General features: G+C 39.0%; 1 protein-coding gene across 1 annotated transcript in view; it reads left to right on the forward strand.

The window, feature by feature from the left end:
- Window positions 1-20,110, forward strand: part of vta1 (vesicle trafficking 1) — a 40,334-nt gene continuing 20,224 nt past the window's right edge. Inside the window, exons 1-5 of the mRNA XM_023347920.1 lie at window positions 1-196; window positions 6,180-6,274; window positions 9,924-10,051; window positions 13,746-13,821; window positions 17,136-17,250. Of these exons, the coding sequence (XP_023203688.1) occupies window positions 106-196; window positions 6,180-6,274; window positions 9,924-10,051; window positions 13,746-13,821; window positions 17,136-17,250 (505 nt within the window). The 5' untranslated portion in view covers window positions 1-105. The remainder of the gene's footprint in view (window positions 197-6,179; window positions 6,275-9,923; window positions 10,052-13,745; window positions 13,822-17,135; window positions 17,251-20,110) is intronic.

Genomic DNA, 20,110 nt, shown 5'->3' on the forward strand with positions numbered 1-20,110 from the left:
CTGCCTCCTATTGGACGGAGAGGCGGAAGCGACACAAACACTGCTAACAACAACACTGACCGTTTCCACCGAGTTTGTGTCTTGTGGAGGAGTTTTTGGACCATCATGGCTTTACCAGCCCAACTCAGAGCCATCCAGCACCATCTGCGGACCGCTCAGGAGCATGAGAAACGGGACCCGGTGGTGACTTATTACTGTAAGTCCTCAGCTAACGCTAGCTGTTAGCTCCTCGGCTTTGTTTACTTGGAAACAGGGCGGCTGCTTTGGCTTTAACTTTTATTCAAAGTGTTTCAGAGCGACATTTCCTTAGTGATGAACACCGGCGGGATAAAAATAGTTAATTGTGAGTGACCGGTTATCGTTTGGGCAGTTCAAACTTTAGGAAAAGGCCAACGCTTCCGTAGCACAATCCTGACTACTGTTTAAGGTGGAAGGTTTCTCCTGACATTCTTAACTTTAGGCTGGATTCTGACTTTTATAAATGGCTACATGTTCTGTGAAGTTTCTGTTAGCATGAGCAAGTGTCTGCAAGTCTGTCAGACATTTCATTGTTTCAGAATGACGCAGCAGGTTAAAGTTTCTGTCCAGCAGGTTCAGGTTGTCCGCTTGATGACAAATGGCTCAACCTGCAGGAATGTACCGAACCCCTCTACAGTGGTGCTCTAAAGCCTCAACAAAACAATACAGAAACTGCTCACAGTTTATATCCAATGGATCTCTAAAGGAGGCAGGACAGAAAACTGATCAAAACATAACTTTAGGTTAACGTCCTGCGGTTTTATAATAACTACTTAAGTCACAAAACAACATTTACTTGAAATAAACTAAAGTAGAAAATTACCTCTGAATCTGAACAAATCCAAAGTAAAGACTCATAAAATAAATGTTGACAAATATTATTTATTTCAGATGTTCAAATATAACTTCTTTTGGTTGAAAAAAACAAGATAAATTTCAAAGAAAATGTGCTAAATTATTATCTAAATTTATAACAGGAATGAAGCGACAATAAAGATGTGGCAGAAAAATTTCCTGGTTGGTTCACGGTTAAAGAGGTTTAAAAACTTTAAACATTGCAGGAATTAAAAAAAAACTTTAAAATTTCTGCAATTTGACTCAGAAGTATGTAGCATCCTGCAATAACCTTTAATGACTTTGTACATATTATTGATTTGCGTTAATGACTGCCAGCTCCTGTAAAGGTGTGTGTAAATTCAGAGGCTGCATCTTTTGAAGGATCTGGTTGGCCAGGTACTTTGAAAGATGACTGAGCATGGACACACCCTGTAACTGAGTAACGTCAACCTGATGTGCAGTAGTTAGTTTTAAGGCTAGGCGCTGTCTTTAAGGCTAGTTGCAAACAGGTGCACAGGTCTGTGCATCTGTTTGCACAGATGAAACATTACAGGAAGTTACTGAATAGAATTGTCATCCAGATTTAATTGGAATATCAAAGCTGATCCGACCAACGACCTGCACAACAAACAGGTTCAAACGAAGGATCAAAGTTTAAAATCTGGTGAATTTAAACTTCCCTTTAGACATAATTAAAATAATAACGAAGAGCTGCGTCATGCTTTTTGTAACATTTGTGGAAACCTTTAGATTTCTCCGGAACGTTGAGTCACTGCGTTGAACTATCCTGAATCAGCAGCTGTGACCTCGCGTTTGTTTCCACTTCCTCTGGTTCTGATTCACCAATCTGCATCCTGGGATCAAAAGGAAATTAATCTAGTCATATTTGTGAGTGCTCTCAGACAGAGGACTCAGTGATTGATGCTCCACTCTTGAGCAGATGCGGTTGAAGCTTTGAAGTCTTTGAAATGCTTGGTGATTGTTGTCATCATTGGAAAAGTTGTTTCTCAGAAAAAACTTTCAAGTTTGATTGGTAATTTTCTAAAAAGCATCTAATTTATTTTTCAGTCGGCCTTTTCTATACCCAATTGAAAGCAGAATTTTACACACTGAAGTAAAATCAGTTTAAACTGGGTCAGAATTACTATTTTCCTATTTGCTAAAAGCCCCAAAACTTAACAAGAACATTTTTTAGACTTTTTTGGTTATTTTCTTCAAAATTATTTCAGTGTTAGGGATGATTGTTTTTTAAACTGTCTGACTTGAGTTAAATGTTTTGGGTTTTCTTCCACACCATTCTCACATTAGTTAGCTGGAGTTCTGGCCCATCCCTCCTGACAGAACCAGGCTTAAAAAATAAGCATTTGCATGCCTAAATATTGTTTTATCATTCACATCAAAGCAGTTTTTATCTGTATTCTGCCAGATTACATTGATGTGAAAACATGTTCAGTATTACTTTAGGGATTTCTCATTGGATGCAGATACACTAATTTATTCATATTTTAACAGTTTAACGTGTAGTTTTATCAATATATTTCCCCACAACTCACCCTTTGAGTACATTCTCTGCAGACCCCACACATCCTGGACACAAACTGTTTAAACTTTTACCTTCAGGTGGCGCTCCAGAGACTCTGCTCTGTCACATGAAACCTTATTTTTCGGTTTTTATTAAAATACATGCAAATGCCTCCATCCATCCATCTTCTTCCGCTTATCCGAGGTCGGGTCGCGGGGGTAGCAGCTTCAGAAGGGAGGCCCAGACTTCCCTCTCCCCAGCCACTTCTTCTAGCTCTTCCGGGGGAACCCCGAGGCGTTCCCAGGCCAGCCGAGAGACATAGTCCCTCCAGCGTGTCCTGGGTCTTCCCCGGGGCCTCCTCCCGGTGGGACGTGCTCGGAACACCTCACCAGGGAGGCGTCCAGGAGGCATCCTGACCAGATGCCCGAGCCACCTCAACTGGCTCCTCTCGATGTGAAGGAGCAGCGAATGAGCTCCTCATGATGTGCAAATGTCTCTGCTATGTTATGTGCTTCCTGTAAAGGTTACATATTTACACTTTGATCTGTTACTCTGAAAACCAAAGTTAAATTTCTTTCCTGTGCCACCATGTTGTCCAGTAGAGGCCTGGAGTTTGGGTTGGATGCGGGTCAGACGTGGCCCAGTGAGGGCGCCAGGCCACTGGAGGTCAGCAGCACCAAGTGTTTGGACCGCTGGGCCAGCTGGGGCTCGTTGGGTTCTGAGCCGCCTCTCTGCAGACGGTCAGGCTTTATGACAGAAGCAGCTTCAGGAACGAGCTCCAGTCTAGTTTCCACTCAGATCTCCTCATGATGTGCAAGTGGTCTGGATTTCCTACGTCTTTCAGACAGTAAATGCAGCACCAGTTAAAGATGAGGCAGCTGGATCTGGCTCAGGAAGAACTGGAGAAGTGATTGAGACATTTTCATAAACGCAGAAAAAAACCCGTCCGATAGGAATGTATTTGATCAGAACTCTCATCAGAGTCCTGAAGCTTTTATCCATCTCTTTAATCAGCGTGTCAGCCTGCAGATGACCCAGCTGATGCTCGGAGCGGTGCAATCCCTTTCAGCGGCTGTCAGAACCATGATTCATTCAGCTGTAATGATTCTGCAGAACTCACCTGCAGCTCGGCTGTTTGGCTGCGTTACAAACACCGTTTCACACTGATTGGGTCGCTGACGTTGTTAATGACTCCAGCTCTGATTTTGCTGCCAGTATTTGTGAGTTATGACTCGTTCTGATCCTCTGATAGTGAGATTTCTGGTCAGGTTTTACTTTGGCAGCAATAATGTAAATATTTTACTACTCTGCAAATATTAGCCCCATTTAGAGCGACTGGATGCTTATGGAAGCAGCTTGTGGGCTGATTTAATGTGCAGTCTATGAGCTTTCATTGTGTTACCCGATTTAACACGTTGCTGGGTTTAAAGATGCGGGTCAGAACCGTCCAGGCTGTTCTTTAGAGCTAATGGACCTCTGGAAACCGTTCCAGAGTCAGGAAGAACTCATATCCACCTTTTAACTTATAACATCAACAGAATCTGGAAACATCCTGGAAAACTCTGGAAGTTCATTGAAGTGTTTTCCATGTGAAAGGAGGAGAAAAGAAAAGAGAAATGGAAAAATTAATCCAAACTTTATTTCCTGTTTCATCCATCAGTCTGTCATTCATTCATCTGTTTATCTGTCTTTCCCTCCTTCAGTCCATCATTTCATCCATCCATCCATCCATCCATCCATCCATCCATCCATCCATCCATCCATCCATCCATACATACATACATACATACATACATACATACATACATACATACATACATACATACATACATACATAAATAATTAGTTATTCTGAGTCTGATCAATGCAGAAATATTTGTGATAAATTCAAAAGATTAAGCTTTTTTTTATTTAAGCTTCAAAACTGGGTAAAGAAATGGAAAATGTTTCCTGGAGAAGTTTATAGTTTTGACATCAAAATGTTCTGAACTCCTTTAAAACATTTGTACGTCAGTGAAGAGGAAACGGCTGCAGATAGAGGCTGAAGTCACCGGAGCTGATCAGCAGAGCGTTTCTATTTCTGGCTGGATATTTCTCAGAATGAAGACAGGTTCTGTCCTGCCTCAGCAGTGCTGCGTTTCACACCTGCTGTGGGAAAAAAAAGTTTTTAGCCTTTCTCACACAACGTTAGAGCAGTTTCCATTTTTATCTGAGCTGTGGTCAGCAGCAGGAAGTCTTCATCGTCCTGAACAGGAAGTAGCAAACAGCAGGACAGAAAGAAATGATGCTGAGATCATCTCAGAGAAAACCAGGAAATACAAATATCAGCTGGTCTTAAAGCTGCAAGTTAGGAGAGATTCCTGTAAGCTGACCAGCAAGGGCTGAACTGGGCAAACTGGGAGGAATGGGCCGAGTGGGAGGCCGTCCAGCTGCTTCTACAGAAGAAGCCTTTGTTTGTGCGTGGCTTCCTGCGCTGCAGGGCAGCATCCATGTTCTGGAAGCTGTGAGCAGCGCAAGTCCTGCTGCTGCCACGCAGACCAGCCCGTCTCCACGCTGCCTCTGTGAAACGGGAACTTTGTTCTGCTGGTTGCTGTGCAGGACGATGACGCTGAACACAGAGCGCTGCCGAAGGCAATGAGGCAGCCCAAAACACGACAGAGACATTTAACTGACCAGTCAAACTGCATCTGGTAAACATCACTGATAACTAACCTGACCTGCAGCCAGGAAAAACTTTAGTTAATGAATATAATAAATGCAGAATTAACGCCTAAAAACGGTGAATATCCTCCGAACCAGAGCAACAGCAAATAGGAGATCTGTGACGATAATGGGACTTTTAAGTTTGTCAAAACATTTTTCAGTCAAAAATAAAAGTACTTTACTGTTAGTAAATGTTAGGAAAATCCATTTTTATTTCAGTGTAAAAAGATCTTCTGGTGTGAAACTTAAAATTCCAGTGAATAGATTAATGCAGCTAAAAAGGACAAATTCTCTAAAATGAATAATTGTTGTGTAATAAAATGTCTTAAGAATTTTTGGATTTAGAAAAGAAAACTAACAATTGATAGTAACTGATAATGTGAATCAACTCCTCTTTAAAATAAATCAGAAAATCTGGATTAAAAAAAAAAATCCCTGAAATTATTGCATTTACCTTGAAAAATGCTACTGAAAATAAAGTAATGCAGATTTAGAAATTAAAAGAAAAAATATAAGGACAGAAAATTATGATGTGATTTTAAAAGATTACGTTTTAAAGAGTTTTCCTTAAAGGAAACAGTGGAAAGTAAATGATTTTCAAAAAACTAAAAGTCTTTTAAAAATAAGTCTTATAACAGATGTGACTTAAAGAAAATACTTAGTGAAATAAATAATTATGGCTTAAGAAAACAAATTTCCTCTGAAAACATGTGGAACTTTTTAAGAGAAGCAAAATTTATTCCAAAATTATAATTTTTAGAAGACCTTGAAATAATAAAATACTCTTTAAAAATATGTTAATTTACTTTTGTGATGATATTTATTATTTTTAAAAATCAGTTAGTTTCCTCAGAAATTACAGGAATTTAAAAAATCTTTCAAATGAATTTATTGTACATCAGAAAGTAGCTAATCATTCACCTTTTGAAGATAATTAATCTGAAATGACTGTTTGATTTTGAAATAAAATGGTTAAATACGTAGCACTGAAAACACGTTAATGAAGTTGTAATTCTCTCTGTTGGCTTTTAAAGGCACTAATGAAGGATAAACCCGAGTTCTTTAAAGTTCTGTCAACATGTCCGTCCTCCTGCTGCAGGTCGGCTCTACGCCATGCAGACCGGCATGAAGCTGGACAGCAAGACTCCGGAGTGCAGGAAGTTCTTGGTGAAGCTGATGGACCAGCTGGAGACGGTGAGTCTTCCTCCTCCTCCTCCTCCTCCTCCTCTCTGTGTGCGATCCCATCTAGGCTGCCAGGGACGGGTAGTTTGGCAAAGTGCAGGTAATTCCTGCCATTAGCTGCACTTTAGCTGGAGATCAGAGTTTCATGGTGGGATGCATTAGGCTCTGCAGGAGGTTGTGTCTTCCTTCATCTAAATCTCCAGTCCACAGAGACTCTTTGAGAACCAGTATAATCATCCTTTCTAACTTTTTGCATCACTTGTGTTGTATATTATATATGTTTATGCAATCCTTCCACTTTATAGTATGTTATGCCTTTTTCTGATCATTTCAATTAAAAATCTTAAGTTTCTTCGGTTAAGTCCTGCAGTCAGAGCGCTGGTTTGATCAACAAGAAACAGACTCAGGACTGGGGTCAGACTGTCAGCTTTTTCAGAAAGGCCACAGAGTCCATTTCACTCTGCAGCCTGTTCAAAATAACAGAAACCCACAATCTGTAACAAGACCACTGATTTTAGGGGAAATTTTTTCTTTTCAAAGAAGAAAGAAGGGGTCAAGAAAAGAGGAAAATGGAAAAAAATAAATAAGAAAGAGAAAAAATAAATGGGTAAGAGAAAAGAAAAATGAAAAATGGGAAAAAGAAAAGGACAATGAAAAAGGAAAAAATAAGGAAAGAAAACATTGTATTTGTTTATCACAAATAATAGAGCTAAGAATATGTGGACAATTTGTTCTGGTAATATGCATTTTGCAAGAATTATGTGGACGGCAGTAAATGTTACCTGATTATTTAAGTACAATACATTCAGATTCTCTGTGCCTGAAATACAATTTATGATGGTTGTTTTTAGATGAATAAGAAATTGTAAAAGGTAAAGAAGTACTGAAGTCACTAAAACCATGTTAAGACGGACATTTTTTTTTTCTCCAAGATATGAATAAACAATTTCTGAGGTTTGTGTTTGCTATGAAACACTTTTATTATTTATCACAACATTCAATAATTTTATCACCTGTTTTCCTAATATTCAGACTTGGCAAATAATTTACCAGTAGTTGTAGTAAACTACACAAGTGTCATGTATGATCTGTAAACCGTCATACAGATACATCTGAGTAATGCTATAATTAAAAGACATAAAACCAGAAGTCATTTAGTTTTTATATTTAAATAGAGATTGTTGACTTCATTTGAATAAAATGTTCTTAAGGGAAGATTCAGGTAAAATATTCTTCATGTGCAATAAATGCATCATAGTTCCAAACTTATTGTTATAAGTAATCATGATTATACAAAATGCTTGTTCAGAGCAATCATATCTGTTTCTATAAAAGGTATTTGGACAAACGATGACACTGGCTGCCTTAACGATGAACATTTCATAGATGGTGCAGGAAAGAAGAATTTCATCACCTTAATCAAACGTCAACTCAAGAGTTTCCACATTTTTAGAGTTTCTGTGCAGCAACTTTTGGCAGTTCTATAAACCGTACATAAACCTGGTCTGTGCAGCAGCAGAAGAGAGAAGAAGAGCTGCAGGACTTTCCTTATTAATCACTCGGAGCCAATTAATGTCGACCCAGTTTACCCTGCAGACAGCTTTTACAGAAGCTGTGGAGATCTTAATAACGTCACAGTCTGGATGCAGAGTCACATCCTCAGCTTTGATGCAGTTCTTCAGTTTTCAGACTCGTTAGCCGTCCTCAGCTATCCGGCATGGTTTTAAGTTTCACGATGCATCACCAAGCTATGATGGACTCCTTTTAAAATTAGGACTAAAAACATCTGGGTTGAATAGAAGAAGTGAGACACATCCGACATGTTTCCATTTCATCAAAGTTGAAGATGACTTTTTGTCTTTTTCCTGCCATTAAAAGAGTTTTACAAATACAAGCTGGGATCTTCCTAGAGAATAAATGAATCGGCGCATTAGCCATCGCAGCTTCTCCCTGCTGACTGGTTCAGCTGGACTCATTAAATCTGTTTTGCTCTGTCATCGTCGGCTCTGGTCTCAGACGGTTCGCTCTCTCTGGGGAGGTAGAAATCATTTGTTTAAAAGCTGGTTTCATTCTGAAGCCCAGACTGCTGTCAGTCACTGAGGTCTGTTTGATTCTGATTAACAGGTGAATCTCAGTACAGACATGAAATGATAAAGTACCATTCTGTCTCATTTTATGTTGTTTTTAGTGATGCGTTGGGTACGCTACTAAAGGAAGTACTTTCTGTTATTTGTGTAAATATGAGCGACAATATATAACTTGTGGAGTTCCTCAAAGCTCCGTTCTCAGTCTGCGTATATTCATCACACAAATTTATATCATTATCAGCACATGGCCAGAGTTCATTACTGTTAATGTGTTATTTTGTAATCTTTTCTTATTGAAATAATCAACAACTAATCTGGTGATCAAATTAGTTGATTACCAAATCAACTAATTGTGCATATACAGTAAATGCATAATGTATATCATATATATATATATATATATATACACACAGTATATACATACATTGTGCATTTAAGATTAAAAACATTTTTTGTCTGTCAAAATCTCTACCCAGAACTCTTCAAGTGATGTAAGGAAAAAAAAATACATCTTTTGCTATTAAATTATTAATCAGTTAATCAAAAGATAGTTAATTGATTAGGAGAATCTGAAGATGACATTTTCTTCTCTTAAATGTTTATCATTATTATTCCATCTAGAGCTGTAAAACATTACATTGGGATATTATTGGTAAATATTGTCTAGATAATATTCCACTGCAGTATATTGTCAAAATTTGCAATATCTGTTTCTTTGAGCTTCAACGTCTTGCTAACTGAGCTCAGAATCTATGACTGCCTTTGCATTTGTTCAAAACATCCACTCCTAATTTGTTTTGATGACCTGAAATATCGAAATATAAAAACAACCAAGAAAGAGCAGACATGTCCAAGGAGTTTGTGTAATAGCTAAAGTCCTTGATGTTTGATGGTTCCGTGATTCAGAACCAGTCTTTGTTTGGAAGAAGTGACCTTCACCTTCCACCACTTTACATGTTTATTGAAATAAGCATCCTAAACAACCTTTACAAATATCTGACTATCGTTGCATTTCCAAAGTGAAGCTGTTTTTTTCCGATGAAACATTAGCTTAACACTAACATGGAATCCAGAGAGAAAGATATTCCTTTGATCCCAGGTTCTTTATGTTCCCTGCATGGTTTTACATTCCTGTGCTGCTTAACACATCCACTGATCAAACCAGAGAACAGAGTATCTATTCAGGCCTCTCAGGGTCCACCTACCGGGGGAAACCAGAGTGGTTTCTTTAGTGCTTTTACTAGAAACCTGAAGCCCTGTTGGACACAGTAACAGAGAGAAAGAATGGAGCTGAAAGGACTGGAGAAAACATGAGTCTGACGTCACACTAGATGGCGCTCACTTTGGAGAAAGCAGTTCTTAAGGTTCTGGATTACTTTCTTTTAATCCTTTCTACAATATATAAAAACTTCCATCCGCCAAACTGATTGGAATGTGGACCGGATTACGTTCTGAATTCCTTTTTGGCACCAAACGGTTTTAATCTGCAAGTTAAACACCAGATTACAACAAATCAGCCAACAGGAAGCTAAGATCAGAGTTTTTCCACCGACTGTGTGATGTTTGTTTTGCAGATGAAGAAGGAGCTGAATGAAAACGATTCCATCACTCAGGAGGTGGTCGGCAACGCTCACATCGAAAACTACGCCTTAAAGCTGTTCCTGTACGCCGACAACGAGGACAGAGCAGAACGGTTCCACAAGTAAGGAAATGACAGAAGACGATTGGTTGATAGGAGACGACGCAGGCCGGTCGGGCTGCTCCGCGATGTCAACACTTTGATTATGATGCGTTTGCTCTGTCAGATCAGCACAGTTTGCTTCTGAATCCGATGATGTTTGTTGTCCAGCTGTTTACTCCACCAACCACCGCCACATCTGGCTGCGTTTTATGCTCACGGCTTTCAGACACAACATGCTCTCGCGCAGCATGACTTCATGTTTCACGTCCTTTGAACCTTTCGTTTCCTAGCAACAGGCGGTGTCTCATGCAAAGACTTTTCACTTCAGACCACATGTTCAGGTCTACATGTAAACAGTTGTGTCAGGTTACTTAGTTTATACGTGAGCTTCACTGCAGCAGTCTGGAGACTTTTACTTCCTGTTTCCTTCACAAAACAAAACATTTGATTACAGGGCGCCGTTAGCAGCTCTGTGTTACAATACTTCCAGGACTGTAGCTGTGTGTCCATTGACCGTGTTGTTGCACAAATTGGAATTACAAAAATAAATTTGTTTAATGGAAATGCAGCAATTTTGAAAAAGAAAAGTCACATTTTTCACTGCAAAGTTTTTGCACTAGGAAACGCCTTTTCTGCATCACCTGAGTCATGACCAACAGCCAGACGTTATTGCTGGCAGAAGAGACAAAGACAGCAACAGGAAGTGGTCATAGGATGACGGCGTGGCAAGATTTTTAATCACTTATCATGTGAACGAACTTATTCATGTGATTTTAATTGACTTTCTTATTTAATGAAAACACCAATTGGAGAATTGTGTTTTTTCAACACTAGCATAATATAGACACAATTTTTATGGACATTCATAATGGAAATGCAGCTAATTTTGACAGATGATGCCAAAGGATAGAAGAGTGTGGCCACATTAAATTGAGCTTATCCACACAAACACCTCTGACAAATGATTTGTAGATGATGCAAAAAACAATAATCACCTTTTTTACATTAAAAAAGGCAAAAGAGGAAAATGAAGCATATAAAATGGAACACAAAAACACACAAGCTTGTGTTTCTACTCAACTTAGGACTTTTTATTGACTTCCATTCATTTTAGTAACTGCATTTATGCCCAACCCAAACATTAACTTCTACCATAGCCAGTATATTGCTAACCATAAATTTTAACCTCAACTCACACTATACCTTTAACCATAATCCCTAACCCTGAAAGAGAGACTCCATCACATCAGGACTGGGCTCTGCTCCCCGTAAGGTCCATCAGTCTTGAGAAGGTCAGTGAATAAGCTCCTAAATAGGCTACAGAAATGACTACATATATATACAAGCATTTTGGTGATCATTACTGCACCTACCTTAAAAATATTGTGTATTGGCAGAGTTAAGTAATGCTGTGGAATAAAACCAGTTTGTCCCATTTCCCTGCCAGGAGCAGGTCAAAGGTCGGATGTCCAGAGTGAGAGATGCCTTTTATGATGCTTTTAAACTTCTAAATCCAACCAGGGCCCTGTGCAGCTCCCCCAGTATGGAGAGAAGGCATCCAGTGGCCCTCTGAGATCACAACTATTTCCACATTATAACACTGCCGCCACCATGCTTTCATTCATTACCCATCAGGAGACCTTCCAAATGTTTAGCAAATGTCTTAAGGGTTTCTTATGAATTAATTCTGTGGCCACTCTCCAATAAAGCTTTGCTGTTTTAAATGTGCAGCTTAATTTACATTTCAGCTCTTGAATAAAAGAAAATAATTGTAAAAAGCTCCCAAAACTTACCTAAATCTAATAAATTGTTTATGGAAACTTCAGTAAAACCTCTATAAGATCTTATAGATTGGTACTTCCATCCCTAAAACAGATCAGCCTCTCTCTTGTTACCAACACAACTGAAACATTAATGAAAGCCAGGCCAGGTGGGTTGGATTTCCCTCCTAATGGTAGCGGTAGGTGTGAGGGGCAAGCAGCAGGTTGTACAGGATGAATAGCATCAGAGATGTTGTCAGTGTAAACAGGCAGTCAGAACCGTTCTGTTTCCTGCAGCTGTGTTTAACAAGATCAAGTCACATTTCTGCTCCGCTGAACGCAAACAACCTGCAGTTTAATGAGAAGCAGCAGGCGTCTGCAGTGTGTTTACACAAAGGCACAAATAACCCGTCATAAATAAACAGAATTATATTCAATCTGAAGCTCAGAAGTGAGTTGGTAGAAACCCAACCAACCTCTGATGGAGTTTATTCATTCTTCTCGTCTTCATTCTGCTTCCATGATGGGACAAACTCGGATGTTTATATCCACTTTTAACCTCCATGAACATCATTTACGTGGCGACATTTCAATGTTTTATTTGCGCTGGTATTTTGTAATGTGCCATTCTGATCTTGTTCAAACTTATTTTCTTTTTTGTTCAAATCAATCCTTAATAATAAGGATTAGTCATAAAACTTAATAGCTTATGAAGCTCAACGTTAACATGAAACAATGATGCATTGAAAGTTTAACTTAAAATTGATCAGATACATGTTTTAACTCTACAACAATGTTAACGAGACACTTTATTTATTCTCTCACCAACTAGTCTCACAATAAGATCTTTATCAGTTACATATAGCTTTTTTACTCTTCAGAAGGACATAAAATCGCTTTATATAAACAGTCAAATATCTAACCAAAAACATCTCCAACATTTTTACGCATGCTTCTGCACTTTGTTGGGTCTTGGCACCCAGCGTGGCTAATGGGATCGTCATGTCTGAATGTCTCCCTGCAGCCTGAAGTCGGAGCATCCGTCACATTGAACCCCCGACCAACACTTTGAAGTCATGTAAATGAGAGCAGTTTTCCACTAAAACCCAGAAAACCTCTAGGCGTTGAACGGCTGTGATGCAGCAGCCGACTGCCTGACAGAAAAAACTGACTGAAATGGGTCGAAACTTAAAAGCTTGTGAAGTTTGACAAGAGATTTCTATTAGCTTCCAGTTCATGAAGCCATTTTGTTTTATACTTAATGGGATATGAGATGCTAATAAAACTAAAAGTGTCTGTACTGATCTGTTGATCATAAGAAATTCAACATCTCTGTCCACAGATTGCTGAGGCTCAGAGCAACATGTTGCATCACAAAACGAGGCTGCAAAGTCCAAACCTGAAGCATCCTGAATGTCTTTGAGCCAAAATGTTGCATTTTAGGCATTTGTCTGCTTTTTCTGAAGTGGGAACAGCAATGTTTGAGGTCTTTCTTTTTTAGTTTAAAACCCTCAAAACTATTTCAGTTCCAGCTGTGGCGTCTGCTGCGGGGCCAGAGTAATTTGTCTGTATTTCCACATCATTTAGCAGATGTTTCTTTTCAAAACAGCTTCTAAATTAAGAATTTATTCATCCAATAAACACATCGGCCAGTTTAACAGCTTCTCAAACAAACACACTGAAGGACAATATACAACGTTGCTCTTTTTAGGTCTTCTGTTTCTTTCACGAGTTTTGGATTTCTCATTCTTCAAGTGCAGTAGAAAACAAACTTTTTTAAAATGTATGGTGTTACGTTTGTTTTCCATGTATTGTATTGTGTGTATTGTACTGGAGTTAAAAGTTTGGGGTGAACATTAGGGTGATGGGAAGGAGGCCTTAATGTATCTGAATCAGTAAAACACCAGAAGAAACATGAATAAAATGATTGATCTGACGTCTTTTTCTTTCTGCAGGAACATGATCAAGTCCTTCTACACCTCCAGCTTGTTGATGGACGTTCTGTCTGTTTTTGGGGAGCTTTCAGACGAGGTGGGTGAGATGAGACAGCAAAAAAAACAAAACAACCTGCGTCATTTCATTCTGCTTTGAGTTATCAAAAGAATTTCCCCCCATTCTGTTAGATTTAGAACACAATTATGGATCAAACGGAGTAAAGGCACAAACAAAACCCAGCTCTATTTATCACTTAAAACGCTCTCAGACTGTCCAATGTTATCATTGTTGCATTTGATGGTCAACACATTATCTGCAGCTGGCAGGCGATACTATCTCAGCTGTTTGTTGTGAAAGCTTTGACTCGTGTTTTGAAAAACTAACTTCCCACGATCATTTTCATTCATCCTCCCATTAATCTGTGCAGAGTGGTAAGCAATTACCAAACTCCTGCTGCTCAGCCAAACTACCCGACGTGATCAGAGCCAAACATGTTCAAAGATCCTGACATGTCCTGCTGAATTCTGTGATAAATGGTGGGCAAAGGTGTTGGACATTAAATCAAAAGGAGCAATCATGACAAACCACAGAGAGGCTGATTAACGGGGAACTGTTGGAGTGTTTGCAACAGGAAGTGCTGTTCTGTCCTCACTCATGTCAGGAACAGCAGCAGCATCAGATCTTCACCTGACGTACAAACCAGAACTTTAACATCTTTGTTCTGCTAACTTTTAATGGCTAAATAAAGAAGAGCAAATGAGTCATTTCTTCACTCTGGCATATTTATCAAAGGATCGAATGGATTTCTGCAGATTAACTTTACGTACTTTAAACTTTATCCGTCTTAGCTTCTAATTACATTTAAAGTAGCACAAATATTAAATAGGGAGTGAAAGGCAAACGATCCTTCACGTCACATTAGCTTTAGGATTATTTCAAAACTGAATCGATCAAGTTAAAAAGTACAGATGAGGAATTTCAATTCTCCCTGTTCAACCTGAAGCTTACATTTGAATCTAAAATGTTTCTCCATTCCTCGTCTTCCTGCTGAATATTTCAGATGAAACCTGAAACAACCACAATGACATCATCATAACCGCTACTGTCTCTAGAGAAGCAAATATTGCATCAGCCAACATTTGCAAAAATGTGAAGTACAGTGCATTGGTAATGTTTGGTGGAATATTTAAAAGAATGATGTAACCAGACAGAAACAAAATTAATGTTGTGCAAATTCTGATGTTTTAGAGACTTTGGGGTCACAAATGGGGTCTCAGGGCTGTTTTTGTTGGAGTTTTTGCCGTTTTTCTTAATTTGATACAGTTTTATGGGGAAGAGGATATTTTTTTTAAATGTTTCCAATAATTATGTGCTTCTGTCTTCATGAGGCCTGCAGACTGTTATAATGGTAGTTTTGTTTTAGGTAAAACAAAGTGAAAACTCCTCTGTTTACATTCATATTCAAATTCTCCATTAGTCGTGGCTTAACGGATGGATCGGTCCATTAATAGTGTGTGTGGCTGAAGAAAACAAAGCTGGACTCTCTCCTCCTGAGTCATGAAAACATCAGCTGAACTCTTGTTTTGTTCACACCGTTCGACTCAGACAGGAACGCTCTGTGACTCGGCCGGCAGACGCTGGTTTCTGCTGTCGCACTGCGCTGATGTTCTGGTTCTGGTTCGGCTTTTTCAGCAGAGCTTTATGTCTCTGATGATTTTCTGGTTTTAATCCTGAAGTTGCAGCCTTCACAGATTTTATCCTGTCCAGAGTGTGAAATTAGGGGCAGTGTGTGAGTTGCTGTTAGCATGTCTCTGCCTGGATCAGGACTTAAATAATTGGTTAATCAATGCAAGGATTATGAGGTTTTAGTTATAAAGATTCTGGTGCTATTTATGTTTTTATTGTTTTTGTCATGAAATTACATAGCAGCCGGTTTGTATAGTGATTCTCTTCCTTTCTGTGGAGCTGCAGGAGCCAACAATGCTACTCTTTCAGCATGGAAATCAGAATTTTAATAGGTTTGTTTGATGCAAAAGAGGATTTTTAACAGTTATGTTAAAAATAATTGTATTCACTTCTGTCTCTACAAACAGCAAAACTTTTGCATTATTTATGGAATATTTGCAGGTTTCTTCATAGAGCATATGTAGCTCTACCAGGCTATCCAAGCTGCTTTTTTTTAGAAATCTCAGTATCTCAGCTTGGAAAGCTGAAAGGGGCATAATGTTACTTAATATTATTGGGTGGTATTTGCAAAACTGCCAATCCAGGAGCAGCATTCATTTCTCTTGTTGCTGATTTGTTTTACCTTCCAGAGACACGATGAGGAAGTTAAGATATTAACTTATGCAGTAGTGGTAAAACAGTTTCTAATGTTTAAGGTATATTTGGTGTTTTAAATGATTAAAGTAGGCAGCTAAAAGCATTTTAGAGATGCGCTCAAGCATTTGGTACTTTTAAGCTAGGTGCTAGCTAGCTTTGCTGGTGGTTATGGAGAGAGAGAAGTAGAGAGTATTGGACATTACCCTGTCCCCTTCCCAAGCAGAAGAGACATCTTTTTTAAAGAATATCTTCTCCATTAGTCACCTGTTACTTGAAATGTTCACATGAAAAGTCCTTTCCTTCCCTTTTTTAGTTTCATATCACATCAGTGTTTCTTTCCCTGCTGGAAATGACCAACTTCAACCTTTAGACATACCAAGGTCAAACAAACACAGCTCTCGTCCAAAACTCCATTGTTTCTGTAAAACATGGCACTTATCTGGAAGAAGCAGGTGTTTCTACAGTCGCTCTTATCAGCATCACGTCGGTGTGAATGTGTCCGTCTTGGTCCTTTTTACCCCTTCTGCTCTTTTTCCCACATTCCAAACATCCACCAACACTAAAAAAGAGCAACTGTGATGTTTTAGAGTGATACCTGCAGGACTCCAGTAATTAGGCCACAGTTTTATATCGCCTGTTCTCCAGAAAATCCCTTTTATTATAGGAGTGACACAGAAAGCAACTATTTAAGGCTTATTACAATGAAAATTTGCCTCAAAGTTGGTATGATGGAAGACATCCTTACATTAGGATCCGTCTTAGTAAAAGGCCTAGTGTAACTCAAAGACCTGAAGAGTTGGTAAAAACTTACAATGATCGACCAAACACCCAGAAACCGTCTCTGTCCTTAAAATATCCTCAGGGTTGAGATTTATGCTGAGTTTGGCAGTGAATGGTGCTGAAACTGACTTTATGACATAAGACATAGCCTTTCATTTATAGTTAATAAGAGTGATAATTGCGATAAAGTTCGAACCAAACAAGATTCAGTGATTATCCTTCAGCAATTAATATTTATTCCTTTGTTACACTTTGTTCCAAGACTGACCTCCTACTTGTAAAATATTGGACGTTTTAATCTTTTCCAGAACATCCAGCACCGGAAGTACGCCCGCTGGAAGGCCACCTACATCCACAACTGTCTGAAGAACGGCGAGACCCCGCAGTCCGGCCCCATCGGCATGGATGAGGATGAGGAAGCAGGTGAGATCCTCTGATACAGTCCTGTTCCTCCACAAGGCAAACACCCAGTCCCATTTCTTTAAGGAACACTTCCTCAGATGACGGGGTTTAATCTGTGTGTGACGGTGTGTGTTCAGTCTGGCATGGCATTGTTCTGGTTATCAGCTCTCAGGAGCGGGAAAGGCCTGCAGTCAGAGGTGTAGCCTCTGAAAGATTAGGAGAGTGTGAGGGCTAGATTAGTCATGTAATACGTTCTCACAGGCAACAAGTTTCTGCTTTTTATATAAACAACTCTTTTTTTTTAAGAATTGGATCTAAATGTTTTAGCCTTAGAAGTCTCTTTTTTTTATTGCGTGAATAAGAAATGACTTAAAAGAAAAAAGAATATCAGTTTCAGATCAACTCTGACCTTTGCTGCCTTGAAAATCAATGAACTTTTATGCAGGTTTACACCATAAAACTTAACCTTTTAAAGAAAGAAAGCTTTGGAAAACCCCTTTGTTTGAGCTCATACGACAAGATATGCCCAGTAACAACCTTTAAAGCTACTGTTTGGGCAACTTTTTGTTGGGGGAAAATGGACTGGAAACTCGATTCTGCAGAAAGTAATTCAAAAGATAAGAATCATTTAGCAGAGACTCATTGTGACCTCTACCCACACACAGTGGACTAAATTTCTTGACAAAAGACAAAAAAGCAACTTTAACACTCAGTTGAAGTACCAGAGGTGTTTGTAAATATAATTTCAGGACTTTTTCCGACATTAATGTGACCTAAAAGACACAAAATCACCCTTAATGTGTTACTTTGTCAAAGCACTTTTTTATTTGCCTTACAACGCCGAGTGTTTTTGGGTTAACCACCTGTTGGACTGCCAGGACGTCTCATGTGCTCATCTGTGTTCACACCAACCAGCAGATTCTCAGTTGCTTTGAGTCGTTGTTGTGCTGAACAAAGACTTTCCTCTTACAGTAATTTTGTTTCTGGTAGAGTTTTTACCGATAGAGACTGGTAATATTTCACCTATCTTTGTTTTGACCACAGTACAATTTCCCAAAAGGTTTGTTTTACTGTCCTGCACCGCAGCCCAGATATGAGACAAATACACAAGATTTTCATGATTTTTCTTGTTTTGTATCCTTATCCTGACTGTTACCCTTTACCAATCAGATCCCTCTGAGGTATTTAAAGGTAAAATGTCAGTAAAAAGTTGCTGAACTTTATTTAGGGTTAATCAGAGGTCCTTTCACCTTTTGCTGCAAGGCAACGATGCTGCCAATGGCCACTGTGAGTCTTTTTAGCCTATTCAACATTTTAAATCACATCTAGCCACAGAAATGCACATCAGTATCATTATTCTTTCAGCAGACAGATCATGTAAGGAAGCAGCATCACATTTTAAGCTGTAAGAGATTCCTGAGACCAACCAGAGAACCCAACACAAACTAAGCAAGCAACCTAATCCACTAATTGACCAACCAACCAAGAAATCCAGTAAGCAACTTGACCCAACCAAGCCAGCTAACATTGCTAACGCAGCTCCAACTAAACCTAACAAAATAACCCAAACCAACCAGGTTTGATCTAAAATGTTATTATCATAGCATGAATCTTCTGCAACTTTTCTTTCTGTTTGTCAAACTGAAAAGGCCAACATGTTTCTGACCCGCTTGGTCCAGTTTGGGTTTCTTTTTTTATCCTGGATTCTTCCACTGCTGATTTATTAGTTGATGGAAAATCCCTAAGACCTTTTTTGGGTTAGTTGTGTGTTTCTTTAATGGCTGTGACAGACTCACTTTAAAATAGCCCAGATGGTTGTGTGTTATCACAGAAAACATGTAAAAGAGTTGAGATTGTATCAAGGAGCACAGCAGACTGTTTGTCTTAGGATGTTGGAGGCCTAGATGGATCAGAGTGATTCAGGAGTTTAAAAACCTTCTGGGACGGTTAAGTGTGAACGGATTAGTATTCTGTGTTTTCATTGGGACCGTGAAGCATTGTAATCACTGAATCATCCCAGACCCTGATGACTTCACCCAACATTGAGCTTTTCCTTCAACCCTTGGGAATCTGCAACATCTGTTCTGACTTTCTTAGTTCATTATAAAAGTTTGATATTCTATAAAAAGCCTCTTGGGAACAGAACCAGACATTTGTTTTGACATAAGCACGTTTGGACTGAAACCTGTTTCCCTCCCTGGAAGAGGAAACTTGCAACATGCTTCTTAAGTCAGTGAAATTCCTCCCTGAAACAAAGCCCATCTGCTGGGCCACACTCACTCAGGCCACATACATTTGGGTTTGTCTGACCCCAAAACATGGCCGGTTTACAATGACGTCAACTTGTCAGAAAACACCCCAACGTCTGCTGGTGTTACCATCTCACTTTAACAGCTTGTGTTTTTTCTCTTCCCAGAATGCTCTGTTGTCTCTCTGACAATGATGACATCATGGTAGTTCATTCCCACTAACTTATAGCTGATGTTATTGTCTGCCTCGCCCTTGTCTGAGTATTTTACTGAAGGTTACATTTTTTTTCATTGGACAGTGTCTACAACTGTCCATGCATAGTTGGAGTCCGCCAACACTGAAGAACTCCTCTTAAAACACTTATAGCTAATTTTAGTAGTTAAAACACCAAATATGTTAGTATTTGTTGAGGAAAATATACATATTAATGAAAAGTTTCATGGAGATTAAGGCTGCTTTCACACAGCAGGCAAGTGTGACCCAAATCATTTTTCTGCTCTATTCTCAACACTCTTCAAAAAGCAGAATATATCTCATAAAATGTCTTAAAATATGTTAGTCATCACCATTATGGTCTTTCACACTTAAACCCACATTCTTATAGTACAGTTCTTTATTACGTTGGGAAAAT

Source organism: Xiphophorus maculatus, chromosome 15 (genome assembly GCF_002775205.1).
Source record: "Xiphophorus maculatus strain JP 163 A chromosome 15, X_maculatus-5.0-male, whole genome shotgun sequence".
Lineage (NCBI taxonomy): Eukaryota > Metazoa > Chordata > Actinopteri > Cyprinodontiformes > Poeciliidae > Xiphophorus > Xiphophorus maculatus.